Raw genomic sequence first — 17,557 nt, 5'->3', positions numbered from 1 at the left:
TACCCGCTTCAGATGATAGGTGATTAAATTACGCACCTCCCTGTACTACGCACCCAAGACACGACCCATTCGTGAGCCATATTGAATAGTGTGGAACAAGCCGATCATTTTAGTTCAACTTTCAAAACAAAGTTCATACTTAAGGATAGTTCGTTTGCTTCGCCAAACATAAAAGTTCTGTATCATTCGATAACCGACAAATAAATGGAGGAAAGCTAACAAAGAAAAACATAATTCAAACTCGTACATTCGAGTTAAGCTCGAGCAGAATTAATCTGACTGAAGTTTGCGAATCAAATATTTCGTGTACTCAACCGCAGATCGGTGAATTCCTTATCTTCTGTTAGCGCTTCACACAAAAAAAACAAAACATAAAACGCATTAAAATGTATCCTTTTTCTAAAAAAAATCTTAAATTTAGAATTAAAAGAAAAAAAAACACCCAAAACGATAGCAAAATGACCGAAAACGACTCATATCAGGGAGTCAGTGGGGGAGCAATCTGCAGTGTACTAAACGCACGTACGTACACACAAACACACGTGCGCCTAACTGTATATCACGATGATCCGGATCGTATCGTATCCTTTGTCGGCTGTCACCAGCTCGGCCCCAACGGGTTGTAGAGAGTGTCCCACGGGCCCACAGCAACAGCAGGGAGGTAAAGGTGAGATCCCGCCACTGCGCGTCACGCTCATATGTGTGAGGTGAACTTTTGAATTTGCCGACGTGGAAGATCGCCAAACACCGCTTCGCCGTGTACACTTTTGGCAAGCGCCTTGATACTGGCCGCAATATCGACCGTATCTTCCACCATCTGCGGGAGAAGGCACAATGGATCATTATTGGTACGATTTAGATGTTGGCTATCGGCATTGCTTACCTCATCGAGATCATCTTCGTTCGCCCGGAACGGGGCCATCTTTTTCGGCATTGAAATCGGAAGACTTTTCGCGATCGAGCTGGTCTGGCGTCCGTACTGATGGCGTGGGATGAATATGCCACCGTCCGCTCGATTATTGTTATCGGGTATATCTGGAAAGACGATAAAAACAGCCATACAATCGCGCGATCCTCTTCCCCTATTGTTTCCTCTTACCATCATAATCTGAATGCTCCTCGTCAGAAATATCGTCCGGTGGTGGCGTTTTGTCATTTTCCATACCATCGATGTCGAACATACAGTCCGAGTCGAACATGGTCTGTTGCTGCTGTGGCCGTTGATGGACATTGCTGCTAAATCTATGTGTAGCTCCCGTTAGGTTGCCAACACTGCCGGCGAGCCCTGGTACCGTTGTGGCCGCCCCCAGGGTACTGCCGTGATTGGCAAAGAGATTTGTACTCATGGAATGTTGCTGCTGCTGCTGAGTTGGTGGTTTGCTAATGGCACCTTGGTTGCTGTTCGTAGTATTATTGTTGATCGTATTGGCGGCACTGTTGCTCAGCTGAATCGGGGGCCGCTGATTGCCGGCAGCCGGCTTGAAACCGTCCGTATCCGCATCGGTGGGCACGGTACCGGCATTTTGGTCCGGACTGACCGATGCCCCGTTACCGTTTACGATCGACGGTGGACTGTTACCGGTCGACATCGGCATACACTCCGGTGTTGCGGGTGGCGTTTCCAAGTGACTGTCCGCTACATCCGCTGCCGGACCCGGTGTACCGAGGTTCGTCAGCAGCGGCTGCAACGCTTTTTCCGTCGAGGGGCTAGTGGCGGTCCCGGCGCCCTGCTGTTCGCCGCTTTTACTAGCCAGTAGTTCAGGTACGAATGTTTGCGCCAGGAACAGATAGTCCTGCTCCGCCCGATCGCGCACATGGCTCAGCTGCTCGTTCTGCTCCTGTGTGACGCGGGCAATCCGTTCGTTAGCCGACTGCGTTTCGGCAAGCATAAACGCGCGCAACGATACGAGCAGCTCGTTCCGATCGTTCGTACTGTCGAGCGTGTTGGCCGCCGCCGTAAACAGGTTGCGGTACTGGTCCTTGCGGTAAAAACCGCGAAAATCGGCCGCCCGACCATCGAGCACGATCCTGAACGCGGGTGAATAGTTTTCCTGCCCTTTGCGTCGGTTCACTTCGTCGGTAGTGATCTGGAAAATGTTAGCAAGCGGTATTGAAGCATATGGACATTGATTTCCAAATCGCAAAAACCGGACTTACCGCTAGTGTCCCATTGATCAGGATGGTTGCCGAGTTGGAAGAATCACGGGCAAAGGCGACGGCACCACAGTTCTGACATTTGCACACGTTCCAGCCATCGCACGGGATTGTCTTTAGCATCATTGCCAGCTGTATGGTCACGTTGGCCTCTTGCAGGGGTCCAATCGACTAGAAAAGTAAACAGAAATGCTTTATTTAGAGAAGTTTTGGGTAACGCAAAGGAAGTAAAAAGCATGAATTATAACCTTTTATTAGTCATTATTCGTTGACGCATGCAACATATTCATTAATTTTTAACACGTTCTAAAGCGATTGGGATCCTGTTTTTTTTTATTTAAATTAAATTTAAATTTGAATCGAATAAAGTGTGTTGGCTCTTCTAACAAATAGTTGCAGTGGTGTTTGTGCCGTTTGTGCCTGTACGACAATCCCTTTGGAATTGGCATATGAGAAATGGGGATAGAAAACAACCGTCCAGATTGGGACATTGGGGGAACCGGATCAGTTGTGATGGGAATCTGAGGATTGAGATATGTAACAAGAGCCAAGAATAATTGAATGATCTTTCGGGATCCGGATCTGTCATGATTTGAACCAGGGATCGGTATTCCTCACCAAAACAAGAAACAGAATTGTGATCTTTCAGGATTTTCGTACGATTGCAATCTCAGATTGGGATCCCCAACAAGAAGTTCCGATCCCGATTCTCCAGGAATCTGGAATCAAATTGTCTTGATTGGAATCCGATTTTCTCAACACTAAACCACTTCAGTACAAACACGTGGTTTGATCTTCCTTGTTCGAGTTGCATGGGGAAGTTGCGGTGAGATTCATTTTCAAGACTAATTGCCTAGTGAGTTCAAAATAATTAATTTTACACATAAATAACATTACAAATCTAGTTGTTTTGTTTATTCCTTCTGTGCTTTTACCACATATTCTCTTCGATCAGATGATATTTTTTTTCTCTTCTCTATCGTACAGATACGACAGATCATTTATAGCTCTCTCGTTCTCTCTGTTGATCTTTCTTGCTTTCGCACCCTTTTCCACTCGGTTATAACAAACAACGCAGCCGATAAAACAACCGATCATCCCTTTTACGCTCAGCTGATGAAACGGGAACGTAAAGTCACTTGCCGTACCACCAACCACCTACCGATCACCCACACCTGTACCCTTCGTTAGGTCTTGCAAGCGCCCCAACACCCCCTCCCACCAACCGAAACGAGCCAAAAACAGACGATCGCGCGTCATATTCGCCGTGATTATATTTTCGTTCGTTCGCGCTACGCCTTTTCCGTTGATGGTGGCGGGTGGCGCGGTTGTGTATGTTTTTGTGCAGTTGGGGTTTGGGAAGTTGTTCTTCTTTTGCCGTTTGTTGCTTGTTGCTCATTTTGTGTATGCTGATTTCCGTATGCATTGCGTTTCGTCTTTCACCATCCCAAACAGGTAGGTAGGTGGGGGGAGCAGAGTTTAGGATTACAGCACCAAACAAAGCGATATGTGCTGAACGGTTTCGGGTGAAAAATGATGGAAATGTGCATGCTCGACAGAAATATTCACATGAAGAATAAAAAAAAAACTCTTTATCGCTCGTGTTATGGTTAGGTTAAGAAAATAAAAAAAGTTTTTAGAGGAAGATAGATTCCTTACCTCAAATATTATAATATTCAAAGAACCATGTACGATTTATGTTCCAGATCGAAACAAATCGAACCGAATACACAACCTAGCTCGGCCAATAAGCAATAACCCGTAGTGGCACCCTTAGCAAAGAATAAACGTTCGATCTCGCTTGTTAAGAGGAGCGAAACTTTCATCATCGGTGTGTGCCCGGTACACACCAACACGTGTGAGCAGACGGGACGCAATAATCGAACCACCGCGAGCGAAGATGTGCGCGTTCATTTCGTTTCCCATATTTCTTTAAACACGAAAAAAAAAACCAGAACCGTTCAGATGAAAAGCTGACGTGCGATAAGTGCGATGGTTGGCTGTTTGTTGTAGAGAACGACGGAGCGCACACCACTCTGCATGTGGGTGCGCACACACCGAAACGAATGCGTGCCCGTGTGCGTGGACGCAAAACTCGCCCGTAATGGACGGTAGTATAACAACAACCAAAAAAAAACCTTACCCTGCGCTTTCGGGGAGGGGGCTCGCTCTAAGCAATTATGAAACTATAAATGTTGATAACTGTTTGCCTGTAATGTGTGTATGCGCCCTAGAGCAACACCTTCCCTCGAATATTCTATTCCTCATCGAATATATTCTTGCGTACCTTTTGCTGACAATCGCATTGCTGCTGCGTCTGAGCTTATCCTAACCGGGAATGAGTTTCTTCAACTTACAGCTAATCGATTCTCCTCAATACAGGATTCCGGAGGCGGCTGGTGATAATAATTCGCACCGCACTATGCATTATCACAATTACCGCAAATGGTTGGGAGGGAAGGGGGATTCAAAATGCCGGCCGGCATAATTATAGTTCGGTTGCGAGAGCATCATTCTGATGGAATCACAGCGGCGTGTATGGAACAGCAAAATTGCATCGATATTTCGTTCGTTCCTTCTGCCGGTGTTGTATATCGGCACACGATGACTGTTTCATTCGCTTCCAATGCGAACCCATAAAACAACACGTTCCTTATCGTATTGATTTCTGATAATCAAACCAACGTTATTGCATTTGTTCACCATTGTTAGTTCCGGTTTTCGGCTAAAATGGAAGAACACTCTTGTTAACATTAATTGTTTTCATTAACAAAGTTGACAAAATGTGATCATAAGCATCCAATTACTTTTCAGGGGGAAGAATAAAAAAAAAGGTTTAGTTCGAAATTGGAAACTTTGGCAGAAAAAAGGGCTACTGAAACGAGATATCTAAAATATTCATTTCTATATTGAATGTTGACTAATATTGAGAAGAGAAAGAATTTACCATTGGGTAGCCTTTTGCAAATGATTTGGAAGATATAAATTACTCACCTTCCTGTTCAATTTTTAATTCGAGTAAGTTTGTATATGTCTTACTACAGTTCTAACAAACGAATTCCATATAAAGCTCACATAGGCGAATATCTCCGGTACGATAACTTTACTAAAGATTGTCTATACTACACTCTCTATACTGTATGTATTTATATAACCCTAGGGAGAATCTTATGATAAGTTCTAGGTATCTGGTGAAAAGCAAGCGCATTGTCCGCTCTTTGCCCATCGCCAACTCTTGACATAAACTCTACTCTGTTGGCACTAGATACACTTCATGTCAACATTATTGAAAAAGTTTAGATAGAATGTTTTTATAACTCTATCTAAGATTAATTACTCACACAAAACTAGTTAGTAAAATATTAATTCTTGTTTATGCAGCTGTTGAATCATTGTTTCGTGCCTTCTCCGCATTTCGAATGGATCCACCGTTCTGGGCTTCGTTAGTTATCCAAACGTAAACGTTACTTTCTATTTGGCCCCAACCAGGAAGGTTCATCTTCTATGAGGTATTTCTAATCATGCAGTAACCAACACACCACTGTTAGTATGACGCGCTGCTGCCTGATAACGCACCGCGCGTTGTTCCGCGTGTCGATACGCTGCAGGAGTCGCGACAGGGAAAGTGATTATTTGCTTTTGCATTCACATTTTAAGCATCTCACGGTTCTATGGCGCTTTGCATTGCATTGTTCATGTACGTCTGATCGGTGTGTAGAATCTGATTAAACGATCGGGGTGTTACATTACTTAAACTTTAAACGCGAGCAAAACGAAACCGAATGTCATGATCGCAATGTTTATTCAACATTCTTCATCTGTGAAGAACGGAATCTGAGGTAGTGAGCATAAAAAAAGAAACAATTCACTACTACCAACTTAGACGGCATGCTACGATTATGGAATTGTTTTCTATTTCAATTTCAACGTCACACACTGGCTTCGTAGCGCTGTGTTTTTTTTCCCCGCATTTGACGTGCCGTGTTTATTTCGTAATAAAAATGCAGAAAAGTCCAGAGAAATCTACGGAGAGTCTTGCGTGAGATGAACCAAACAAGAAATACAAACAACCGGAGACACCCAAAAAGTGTACAAACACACTGTAAGGGAAAAAAAAGAAACATAAAAATCGATTTGGAAATCCACAGGACACATGGATGGGATGCCCTTCTCGGCCCTTGTTTGGCGGTTTTGCGACGCAATAAACAAACACACGAGTATGTGCACTTTTCCAAAATTTTCCAAGCCGCGTGCGTGCGTACTAATGCCGAGGCAGTGGTGTGTGATGTAAAAATACATGCACAAAAGTTTCAACGAGGAAACTAGAAGAGAAAGAAGAAATAAACACTCTTTTTCTAAATAAAAATTGCCGGCCGGCAAAGTAAGGGTGAAAAACTTTGCCGTTCTCAGCGAACTGGGTGGAAATGGAAAAAGAGGAGCACCGAATGATTGGGAACGATGCGCAAACAAAGCACACTGTACGATAAGGGAAAAAGTGGAACCATTTAAACGTGATGTATGCGCATTTTTACTCACCTCCTGGAAGAAGCTGGCCAGCTCGCGGGATTTTCCTTCCGCAAGCCCGGCAATTACGGCCGCTGGTGGCCGCACCGAGATAATTCCGTTCTTCAGCGTCACTCGTCCGGGATCGGTGGTGGTTGTACTGCTGGGGATGGTGCTCTCATCGTTTACGGCTATCGACACGTTCAGGCACGGGCAGGCAAACATCTTCGTTGACCAACCGGTCACCCAGCAGGCTGCTGTTCGGACAGCGGATTAGGAGATTTTCCGGACGATCAAAATCCGTGCGGCACCCGGTACACACACACGCCCGCAAAGTACTCGACGCTCTAGCGTTATTAGTGATGGCGATGGTGGTAGTGCTTGCTATGGATGCGTTTGTTGCGGGTGGGTGTATGTGTGCGTATGAGATTTGTTTCACTTTTTTCTTCCCGACTGGGTTTGGAAAAAAAAAAATGGAAAAATGGAAATCAAGCACGCCAAACGGAGCAAGCTGAAGTTGATGAAAACTCAAGAGCGACCGCGAACCGACGTACGACCACTAATCGCTGCAAACTGGTGTCTCTTCTGGTGGCCCGAAGGGTTTCGAGTATGTAGCGCTATATGGTACGCGATATATAAATACACAACCACACACACAGCTACACGCACAACGGGGGTTGGTTTGTTGTTTTGAGAAGCCTCTTCTTCGCTCTGAAAAATGAACGAGCGGATCGAAACACTTGTGCAGTGGGACAGAATGCTATTGGCGAATGGAAAGCAATTTCTACGTCCCGTCCAGTGTACGTTCCCTTTCCGGCAGACAGAATTTTCACGACGCACGAACCGCACGCCCGGATAAAGAAAAAGGATCTGATCTCGTTGGTCCGCAGAAGAGGCAGAAGAAGCTGCGCTTTTCACTACAAAGCAATGCGATGCAATCGTCTATTGTTCTCTTACACACTCGTTACCTCTCTGTCTGTTACATCTGTTGGGTTTTCTTTGTGCTGTTCTTACTGCTCTTTTACCAAACGATGACACTTGGAGGTGTACGCGAGACTAACCTTTCATGCGCTAATTACCGATTTATTACGCTTGCAAGGTCCTTTGCTTTGCACGTTAATGGCAGTAGAGCCGAATAAAATCACAATTTTATTTGATTTCACAGATTTTATGCACATTCCATCCACTTGTAGGGTTTGTTTTGAGAAACGGTCGCGTTGTTTTTGACAGTTGTGATGTCATTGGTCGTCTACTGTGTATGGTTCAGTGCTGTGCATTCAGTCATGGGTTCGGTGTTTTGAAGAACATATTTTTCCGTCCGTTGTTGCATGGTCTACAGGAAAATACTGGTAAGTACAGAATACTAATCCATCTTCAAGGGCCACTGGCTTACGCCTTATTAATCGTGGTGAAAAGACAGGAGTGAGAGTGACTCTACGTATCTAGCCGATAGATTTGTTGGAAGAGAATTCCTACAATTCCGCATTCGTCTGATAAGAAGCTTCAAAGATGATTGATAAACGAAAATGAAAATGAAACCCTTTAGCTTATCCTCTTCGGATTAAACTATAATTTTGCCTTAAATAACTTTCACAATTCTCAATAGTGGACACAATAAATTACAGACTGTTGGAATAATAAGTCCTTCTTACAAACTAAACAATAAGACAAACATTGTTCTCGTTCATATTGTACAAGAGTTTATTTAATCGAAGGCTATTAGTTCGACGGCGCTAAATGATAAACTCTTTTGTTATGATGGAAGTACGTACTGTATGAACGAAAATGATAATAAGCGTCGGCCACACTCCTCTAGGGCCCTAGCAAGAAGAATAAGAATCTTCCTACTGGTGTTTTCCCCGATAATTTCACACGCGGCGCGTCAGCTTGTAAATGTAATAATTTTCCTTCACCCGCACGTCACACCTCTATGCTTGCTGCTTAATACGATTCGGAATTTATGTCTCTCTACTGAGTTTATGGTCTAGCTGATTCCACGCACAAATACGTTATATCGCGCAACTGGTTCAATCGTTTCACGGGACACACGCGCACACAATCACTGACGCTGGGCCAATTCCACTTGGGCAGCCGCTACATTATTGATATTTTCCTGTACGAGTGTAAGATTGGTTTTCCACGAAAGCAACAAATCGTGAAGTTGTTGCCATTGGGGACGACCGAACGTCCTGTGCATTGTGCTCGAAATGTGAACCTTGCGGGCCCGCTGATCCATCCGCGCACGGACAAGCTTCGTCTTCAGGACTTCGATGATGAACGGTTCCACTTCCTCCTCCTTAATCTGCAGCTCGTCCTGCAACTGTTGGAAGGACATTTCCGAATTGCTCTCGGCAAGCTGCATGAATGACAGTAGACGCATTTTCTTGATGTTCTGTTCGTGATTCAGACCTGCCAGATGGAAACGGTATCGTTATAATCTCCACATCACTTTTTCACATCACATCACTGGGAATAATATACCTTGCGAATTGACGAACTCCTTGTGGTGCTTGTAGAACTCCAAGTAGCTTGGGAGTTTTTCAGAAACAAACACCGAAAGCAGATCGTGGATGAGTTCTCCTTCAAGAAACCGAACCGGCTTCAGCGAGAGCAATGGGTCGAGCAGGAAGGTATTTGGGTCGGCCAGAGCCGTTACGATGCATTTCATTGCATCTTCACGAGCGTACGACGCATTCTCGGCAGTGTACGTTCCAAGCAGCTCGATCATTACTTTCGATGCCAGTTCGCTGTTTGTGTCCTTCAGCACATCGTGGAGCAGGCGGTATAGCTTTTGCATTTGCTCGTTTGAGGGTGGACACTGAGCGAATTGCGCTTTCAGCTGCTCCACTCCAGTGAACACTTCCTTCACTTGGTTCACTTGCTTCGCGACCTGAACCAGATGGTAGTAGACGTGGTACCGAAGCGGAGAAGTCACCTCCAGGTTGGTGAACAACCGCCACAAGCTGAAAGTATTCAATTGGGGTCAGGAGTTTGAGTGAACAGTTCAAAAAGAGATGCCGCTTATCGTCACACTTACGACTGCAGGCAAACCCGAGCAAGGTTGGGTTCCTTCGCCTTCGTCATTTTGTCGCAGAACGACAGAATCAGGTTTTCACCCCGCTCCAACGGAATGGACACGATGATGGAAACGATGCTGTTGAGCACGGCATCGATTTCTTCCGGCGAGTGAGTGTTATCCTTGAAGCACACATCGCACACACCGATAATCTTGTGCAGATCATCCTCGATACCCTTGGTGGACTTTTCTTCGCTAATTTCCGCACCCAGCTGCTTCAAAAACTGCCGCAGCTCCTGTGCCTAAATACGGGAAACCGAAACATAACCTCAATCGATCTGTTGCCGACAAGCAGCGCACGGTATACGCTGCACCGTAGGATATCCGTGGGCTGGTTTGTATGATCTTCTGCGTCCCTACCTGATCGTCGAAATCAGCATCAATAAATACAGCTGGTCCTTGCATTGTGCAGTCGATTTTTTACGATAAATTCACGCACTACAATCGAACAACACGTCGCAAAGATTTGCCTTCTTCTTTTTGTTTGTGGTATTGCTGTCAAGCTTTATTGACAGTGCGAAGTTGACAGTAGAGTCTCTGCTGCCGCAAACGAAAACGAAAAGCAATGAAATGTTTCACGCAGTGAAAGATTTAATTCAAAATAACATGGATGAAAAACGTGCTCCCATTATAGTATTTCCTAAAAGACTGTGCGAAATATTTGAGGAACTTATAAAGATTTTGAATTCCAACGTAAAAATAGAGTAATATTTGATTCTACACTATAGGAAGAGAATTTACGTGCTCTTGCAATGACGTCTTTGTGGACTCTCCATCTACACGTGGTTTTTTGGAAGGGGTGCCACGTGCTTCATTGCATTCATAACACGTTGCTAGGAGATCGCCTAAATTTATAGTTATCAGTCATTAGTTTTTGTCATCGGTGTCACAGCCACGCAACGAAAGAACAGAACTGCACCATTCGCTTTATATGTCAATATTTATTTTTCCGTTTTTTTGCCGTTCATTTGTTTCGTTCCACCTCCTTTTATCTGGTCTCTTCCACCGACTCTCGTATCAATTTCGAAAATTGCTCTATAGACTTACATGCTACGGTGGTTCGCCGAACCGCACTACATCCCGCAACCTGTGCCCGCCGCCGGGGGCGTTCCTTAATTTCCTGTCCTTCGCGTTACCTTTCCCAACATCCTAGCGTCTGTTTCAGGGTTTTTTTTTCTATGTTTTTCTCGCGCTCGCTTTGATGCACCGCCGCAATTTTCCAGCTTCCCGAACGTCCTGTATAATTGGCCAACAGCGGCAATGCTTCATTCGCTTCATTCGCTAACCTTCGACCCCTAACCAGAACCGACATTTTCCAATAAGTTTAGTAGTTTGCGGAGAGTTGTTTCCAGCATGCTTGTTGGCTGGCTTTACTGTGTAGCGCCATGCGCCGCATTACTGTTTGCAAATGTTTTCGTCCCTCCGTTTTACGTGCCGATAAAATATACTATTTTTGTTGTGTTTTGGTTTTCGTTTGCATAGAATTTGGGCTTCCTTGTCAATTTTTCTTCTTTTGTGTTGTGTTTTGTTGCTGTTACATTGTTTTTTTTCCATTGTTAATTACCATACACACACGGACAAATGTTACAGATGGTTTATTTCGATAGAGTTACGATAGAGTTTGTGTTATTCTGATGGATAACGTTGCCGTTACTTCCAGCCGATGTTTTCTCTTTGTTGCCGATATCCATCTCAAACACTTGGCATGTTTTGTTTTTTTTTTCTACTGATGACGGTGCTGTTGCTTAACTATGTTTATCGGGAACGGGAAATTGGGGTTTCTTTTATTATTCTGGTGATTGTATATTTTGTTTCCGGCTAAGACTTAATTTTCGCGTAAAGGAGTGTGTGTGTGTGTGTGTTTTTTTGTTGAAAATGTTCGATTTCCGTACTTCAATATGAGTGTCGTTATTTAAGTGGTGTGGCGTTTAGCTAAATTTCGGGCTGATATAAGGGGGTTGGAACATGTTTTTACGAAACTCGAAACATTCGCGACTTTTTGTTGTAGTTGTTGCTTGTCCTATTAAATCTTGAACCAATGAACTCATCATTTGTGAACATAAGACAGGGATTGAAACGATGCGATCACCTATGTTCGCGTATTTCTTAGTGCTTCCGCTTCCGCATGGCCATAACGTATGAATCTGATAATTTCTCTATTTTGATATAGGTATCTATGTTATTATGTATATATATATATATATATATATAGTTAGATTTAATCATATGTATCGTTGGAGTTGTATAAAATTATGTACAATCGAAGTGTAAGTGTGTGTTTGTGTCGGCTAATGAAACTTATTTCTTGTTCCCCTAATTGTTAGTAAACAAATAATAATTTAACCCAAGAAATCTAATCATCTCTCTGCTGTCTTAGTAATAGTAGCCAAGTATTAAACCAATAAAAAAAACGTAAACAAGCTAAATCTCGTAAAACAATGTTACGCAAATATTACTTTTTGTTTAGTGTCCGTACGGTTTTCGGTTCGTTCGGTTTAAATCTATTACTGACATCCCCGGATATGTCGGCCCATAAATGGTCCATGTTCGAGCACTCCTGCCATGATATAACATTGTCATTACCGATCGTGTACACGACGCGCTTTCAGGCGTTTTTATGCGGCTCCGCTTTTTTGTTGACAGCTTGTTGCACAATGGGAATGGATCATGATGGTTAATGGTCATAATTCATATCGACGTTTTTATTACAATTTTGATAAAATTCTATGGTAGAAAGCAATCTATATCAAATATGGGTAGGGGAAACCCTTGTATAAATTAGTCATTTTGTATGCTTAAATTTTCATTAAAATTTACATTCACTTAAATTATAAAATAATATTTCAAAAACACTTTTTGACCATTTGATTGCTAGCACACTGATGCACCATGCAGTTGCAGCAGAAAAGCGCCTAAATGCACTTATTGTAGACGATCGGTCATGATGGTTTAGTTTGCATTGTTTTGTTTTTTTGCATTCCTTTTTTGTTTAATACATCCTGTAATCCTGTTTTCCGATATGTGGCAATAAATTGGATGATATAGTGGAGCATTAGCTTTACGGTTTTACGGTGACGTTCTACTTCAATATCATGCTCTGGAATTAACAAAATGAAAAGATTCGATATAGGTTGCCGTTTTGCTGCAATAAAGCCATCGGCAGCTGCATTGCATGTCTTAAGTTTTGGGTTTTCGTTTCCATACCATTTCCAACACAGTATAGCGATTTTATTCCACACACGTGTGGGGAGGGGACTTTAAACTTCGGTGGCGCTTTTGAAACGATTTTGTGTTTTGCTTCTCCTTCGTATCAGCAGATTTGTAGAGTACATCTGAGATACAACTATCGTACTTAGTCGCAGTAAAGAGCCTTGAGAATATGGTTCAATTTATATGGTCAGATAGTGCGTACATCCTAGCCGTACAAAGATTACTATTGTCTCAGAGAATTGAAAGGTTCGTTGGCGATTGGACGACTCCCCGGATATTCCCGGATGTGTGTGTGTGTGTGTGCTTTTGTTGGATCAGGTGTGTAATTCTAATGTGGTTCCTTCGTTTTGCCTTCTATTGCTAGAAATGGCATACGAAACGGCAACAAAGTTTGTGTGGTGGAGTCGACCCAGCGCTGCCATGTCTGGATAGAAAGAGAGCAGTGCGGTTGTGTGTGTTTTGCAATCCAAAAACGGGTTTCTAAATGGCTAGAATACGCCCAGCAATTGTCGCTCTGCTCGCAAAAGTTTGACGCTTTCAATATCTATAACACTGCTGTACGTCTGGTGGACGCCATTTGCACTGCGATGTCTAAACTGGCTGGCGTGTGTTTGTGAGACAGTGTGGCCAGTCACCTAAAGAAAACACAAAGCTTACACCTTAATTACACTCTGTACACATACAGTCACGTACATACACACAGGACAGGCAGAATACTCGTACATTTGCCGCACATCTTCACCAACTGCAGGTCTAAAGAAGTTAAACTCCTGGATATCTTCTGTGGACGTGCCTATAACAGAACCTTCTTTTAGATCCTTTATCAATCCAGACAAATCAGTTTGAGCATCTGTTGGTGGTTGGGCTCTCGTCACGGATGCTTAGCTTAACCTGTTTGCCAATTTGCTGCGTACATAACATTTCTACTTCCGCCGTTCCAGTGGCCAATCACATACATCGATATTCACGCGATGTTGGAACACGTTTTATGGAGAGTGGGAACAGCAAGGGAAAGAGGGAATAGGGAAACGTAAGGGAAATGGGAAGTTTTGTTCTATTTATCGTTTAGTGGATTTTCTACTATTTTAGTTTAATTGTTTTACGATTTCATTTCTACTACTGTAAGGGCTAAAAGTATGCTTCCCCTACTAGCGAACACGCTTTCCCCCGGTGTTGCGCGTAGTACGTCGGAAAGCAAAGACATGCCGTTTTTGTTAGCACATCTTCTTGCTGCTCGAATTTTACTCCTGCCCCTCATTATCTCTTTCTCTCGCGTTCGTTCGTACTATATCTAATAAGTATGTAGCGTTATCTTGCGTTATTGTTCTAGTTTTCTGTGTGAGTGTTGGCGTACCTGGAATAATGGTTTTAGCCGTTTAAGAAAGCTGCAAGCGATTTGCGAACCAAAACAAAACCCGCTAAACCATACGGTGATCGCCCATCCGGTCGACGGCCATCTTGTGATGTCTGGACGCGGAAAGCTTAAACCACACGGGAGGGGGAGGGGAATGAGATAAAGAGAAGGAAGGGGAGAAAATTCAACAGGGGAATTCGCACCGGTACCGGTACCGGTGAAAAAAACAAAACCCAGCGAGACACTGTCTCGCTTACTGCCGATGGTTTTTGTTTTGCTTTTTCTTTGTGTAAAAATTCTAAAAACGGCAAAATACTTCCGATCAACCTTGATCCCCCAATAGGGCCAGGACAAAATGTGATGGGGTTTGGTACGGGGGATGCTGGGGGCGTGGGTTAAGGGAGCAGAGACCTTAGATAATAATAACGTCTTCATGTAGCTGTTGTTGTTGTTTTTATTTTTGTCCCTGCTAAAATCCCCTTTTTCATACCTCTACAACTGCCATTCTACACGACAGAAAATGGTTTCACACGAAATGCAACTAAAGCGAAACGTCACATCGAGTGAAAAAGGATGTGCGCATTAGCTAATGATTGTATTTTGCCATCTGTCAATTATTGTTTACGCGCCGTCAACTACTCGCCCCCACACACGCACGCACACACGCACGAGTGTTACAAAGCTACGAAGGGATGCTACAATCGGATGGGTGTGAAGGTAGTGCTCGAATGAGTTCCGTGTGCAAGTTGGCGCGGTAAAATGCCGCTAGTTGGAGCGTTCTCTAAAAACAAGGGTTTCACATCTTTTCTTGTGTGTGTGCGTGTGCGCCTAATGCGATTATTCCAAGCGGTAAGCGATGGGTATTGATGAGTTTCGAGATATTATCTGATTTCCCTGTTTCTTTTATTTTATTTTGCTGTAGGATAATACTACTATTTGCATGTTTCACATTTCAGTACCCCCTTCGTATTGTTTAGTGTATCAGTCATCTGTCACCTTGACAATCGGTAGTAGTAGGCGGGACACACCAGTCAAAATATTTCCAGCTCAAAATTATTTCCCTTCCACTACATCTTTGGATGTGTAACGGGTTGGTTCGAAGCACTAGACACGGCACTAGAGTATGTATGTATGTCTAGAAGTAAAATGGCTTCTCTAAGGGTGCGTATTGGGATCCTGATGCGAACTCGCGTGGCTGTGGAGCTAACGTATGAAGATGCAAATACTGTTCAATGGAAGATAAATGCTGTACTTTTTTTTTGTTGTGGAACAAATCTGGTGTTAAACATTCCCTGACTGTAGTTTTTCCCTGGCTGTTGGTTGATTCAACGCAAAAACGTAGGAAGGATAGCTGCATTTCGATAAAATCAGGAACACATTACTCGCCTACAAATGGTTTTGCTTTCCGTTGCCGATCGTCTACACGACGCGCTGTTAGGCGCTTTTGTTCTGATTGTTTGTTGCACAACGGGAATGGATAATGAGTTTTAATGGTCATAATTTGCATTTAGTAACGTTTATGCTACATTATAGATAAAATCCTGTGATGACTATTAATTAAAATCGAATGAAGGTTGGCATTTTAACTTAAAGTTCAATTATCAGTTATAAGTTTAAAATAATTTAAATTAATAACGTTTTAATGTTGGATTAAGAATATAATATTGCAAAAACTCAATGATGCACTGTGCAGTTACAACAAAAAGTGCCAAAAAGCGCCAACTGTAGACGATCGGTTAGGTTCGACTTCATCAACTATTTCTTTTCCTCCACTTCGGTGTATAGTTACGCTCTCTAAATTAGGGAAAAGAATGTTTTACTACACACTGTTGTCGTTAATTTCATCCCCTTGCAAATAGTTTGGGTTTTTTTGTCAATAATGTACACTTAACTTCACCGGAATTGTCAAACTGTTTGCTAGTAGAAGATACTGGAGAGCCAATCAACGAGGTGGAGATGAACTACTTTTTTGCTTACTTCCCTAAACACGTTTGACGTTTTGAGAATACTTCTATGGAGGACGTACTCTACCGTACCATATGTTCGAAAACGCAGCAGTAGCTGGAAAATGGATACAACTTGCGTACTAGAATCTGCTTACGATTATCTAAAATCAAAAATGGCTATCAACGGAGAGGTTGAGTTTAACCGAAAACGGAAAGAAAAGACCAAGCTGATCGGTGAGGCTTTCTATGACATTACATTAATTATTAAGCTAAGCTTTCATCTCCGCAAGTGAGCCTGTACACGATTAACATTAAAAAGTTGGATATTTTTTTCTCTTCTTTGTTGCATCCAGTTTCGGTTTGCTTCATTTTAATATCTTCTCCACTAACGCTACAATCCTTGCTATGAATTTATTACATATTCGACTCTTTTTCATTAGTTTCTACCGATTTCTATATCTTTTTGTTTCTTCTTGTTTTACTATGATAAGGTTGATTTCTTTTGCGTTCGTGTGTGTGTGGGTGTGTGTGTGTATTTGTTTGTTTGTTTGTTTGTTGTTGTTTACTTTAGTGTTCTTTTTCTTTATATTTATCATAGTATTCATTATGTGGTATAATTGTTTTCATTAATTGCTAGAGTTCGTGTTGTTTGATCTCCTTCTGCTCCTATTCTGCGTCACAGTTGATGTTGTTCGTTTCGTTCAACGTGTTGTTCGTGTTGTTCGCATTGTTTTTCTTCTTCTTTCGTTTATTTGTTTGTTTTGGGTACACTGTTTACTCCCTTTTTCAATATACACCCTGCGCGGTTTTTGATGACCAACCAGACAGTCCTGCGAATGGTAACAAAAAACGAATTTTGGAAACATTAATGCTTTGGTCTGAATGACATTGGGTTTTGCGTACAAAGAAACAAAAACGAAAATTAAATGATGGGCGTATGTAAAGTAACAACTTTTACTTAGTTTGTACCAAACAACTGTTACCGACGATCTACACGACGCACTTCTGGAGTGTCGTACTTTTCTACTGCATCTGCACAGCACATCAGTGAGTTTTTGAAATATTATTTTATAATTTAAGCGGATGTAAATTTAATTTACATCCATTTTTAAGTATACAAAATGACTAATTTATAAAAGAGTTTTTTTCTATCCATATTTGATATGAATTGCTTTCTATCATAGCATTTTGTCAATATTGTAGTATAAGCGTCGAAATAAATTATGTCCATGACCCATCGCCCCCATTGTGCAACAAACTATCACCAGAAAAGCACCTTAAAGCGCATCGTGTAGACCATCGGTTATGGCTGTC

General features: G+C 42.6%; 2 protein-coding genes across 2 annotated transcripts; both read right to left on the bottom strand.

Annotated features, from left to right (window-relative positions):
* Positions 1–694: 694 nt before the first annotated feature.
* On the bottom strand, positions 695–6,882 carry LOC128708400 (uncharacterized). Its single transcript, XM_053803377.1, has 5 exons — positions 6,691–6,882; positions 2,158–2,325; positions 1,100–2,087; positions 884–1,035; positions 695–817 (listed from the first exon to the last, which is right to left on the bottom strand). The coding sequence occupies exons 1-5, from the start codon at positions 6,880–6,882 to the stop codon at positions 695–697; spliced, it is 1,623 nt and encodes a 540-aa protein (XP_053659352.1).
* A 1,834-nt stretch (positions 6,883–8,716) lies between these two features.
* On the bottom strand, positions 8,717–10,138 carry LOC128709594 (eukaryotic translation initiation factor 3 subunit M). The gene is made up of 4 exons (XM_053804600.1): positions 10,094–10,138; positions 9,695–9,975; positions 9,139–9,620; positions 8,717–9,066 (listed from the first exon to the last, which is right to left on the bottom strand). Exons 1-4 carry the CDS (start codon positions 10,136–10,138, stop codon positions 8,717–8,719), a joined length of 1,158 nt encoding a protein of 385 aa, XP_053660575.1.
* Between the last annotated feature and the right edge of the window lie 7,419 nt (positions 10,139–17,557).

The sequence above is a fragment of the Anopheles marshallii genome, chromosome 2 (genome assembly GCF_943734725.1).
Source record: "Anopheles marshallii chromosome 2, idAnoMarsDA_429_01, whole genome shotgun sequence".
Classification (NCBI taxonomy): domain Eukaryota; kingdom Metazoa; phylum Arthropoda; class Insecta; order Diptera; family Culicidae; genus Anopheles; species Anopheles marshallii.
The sequence above is the reverse complement of the archived record's forward strand: the minus strand, read 5'-3'. Positions and strand labels throughout refer to the sequence as shown.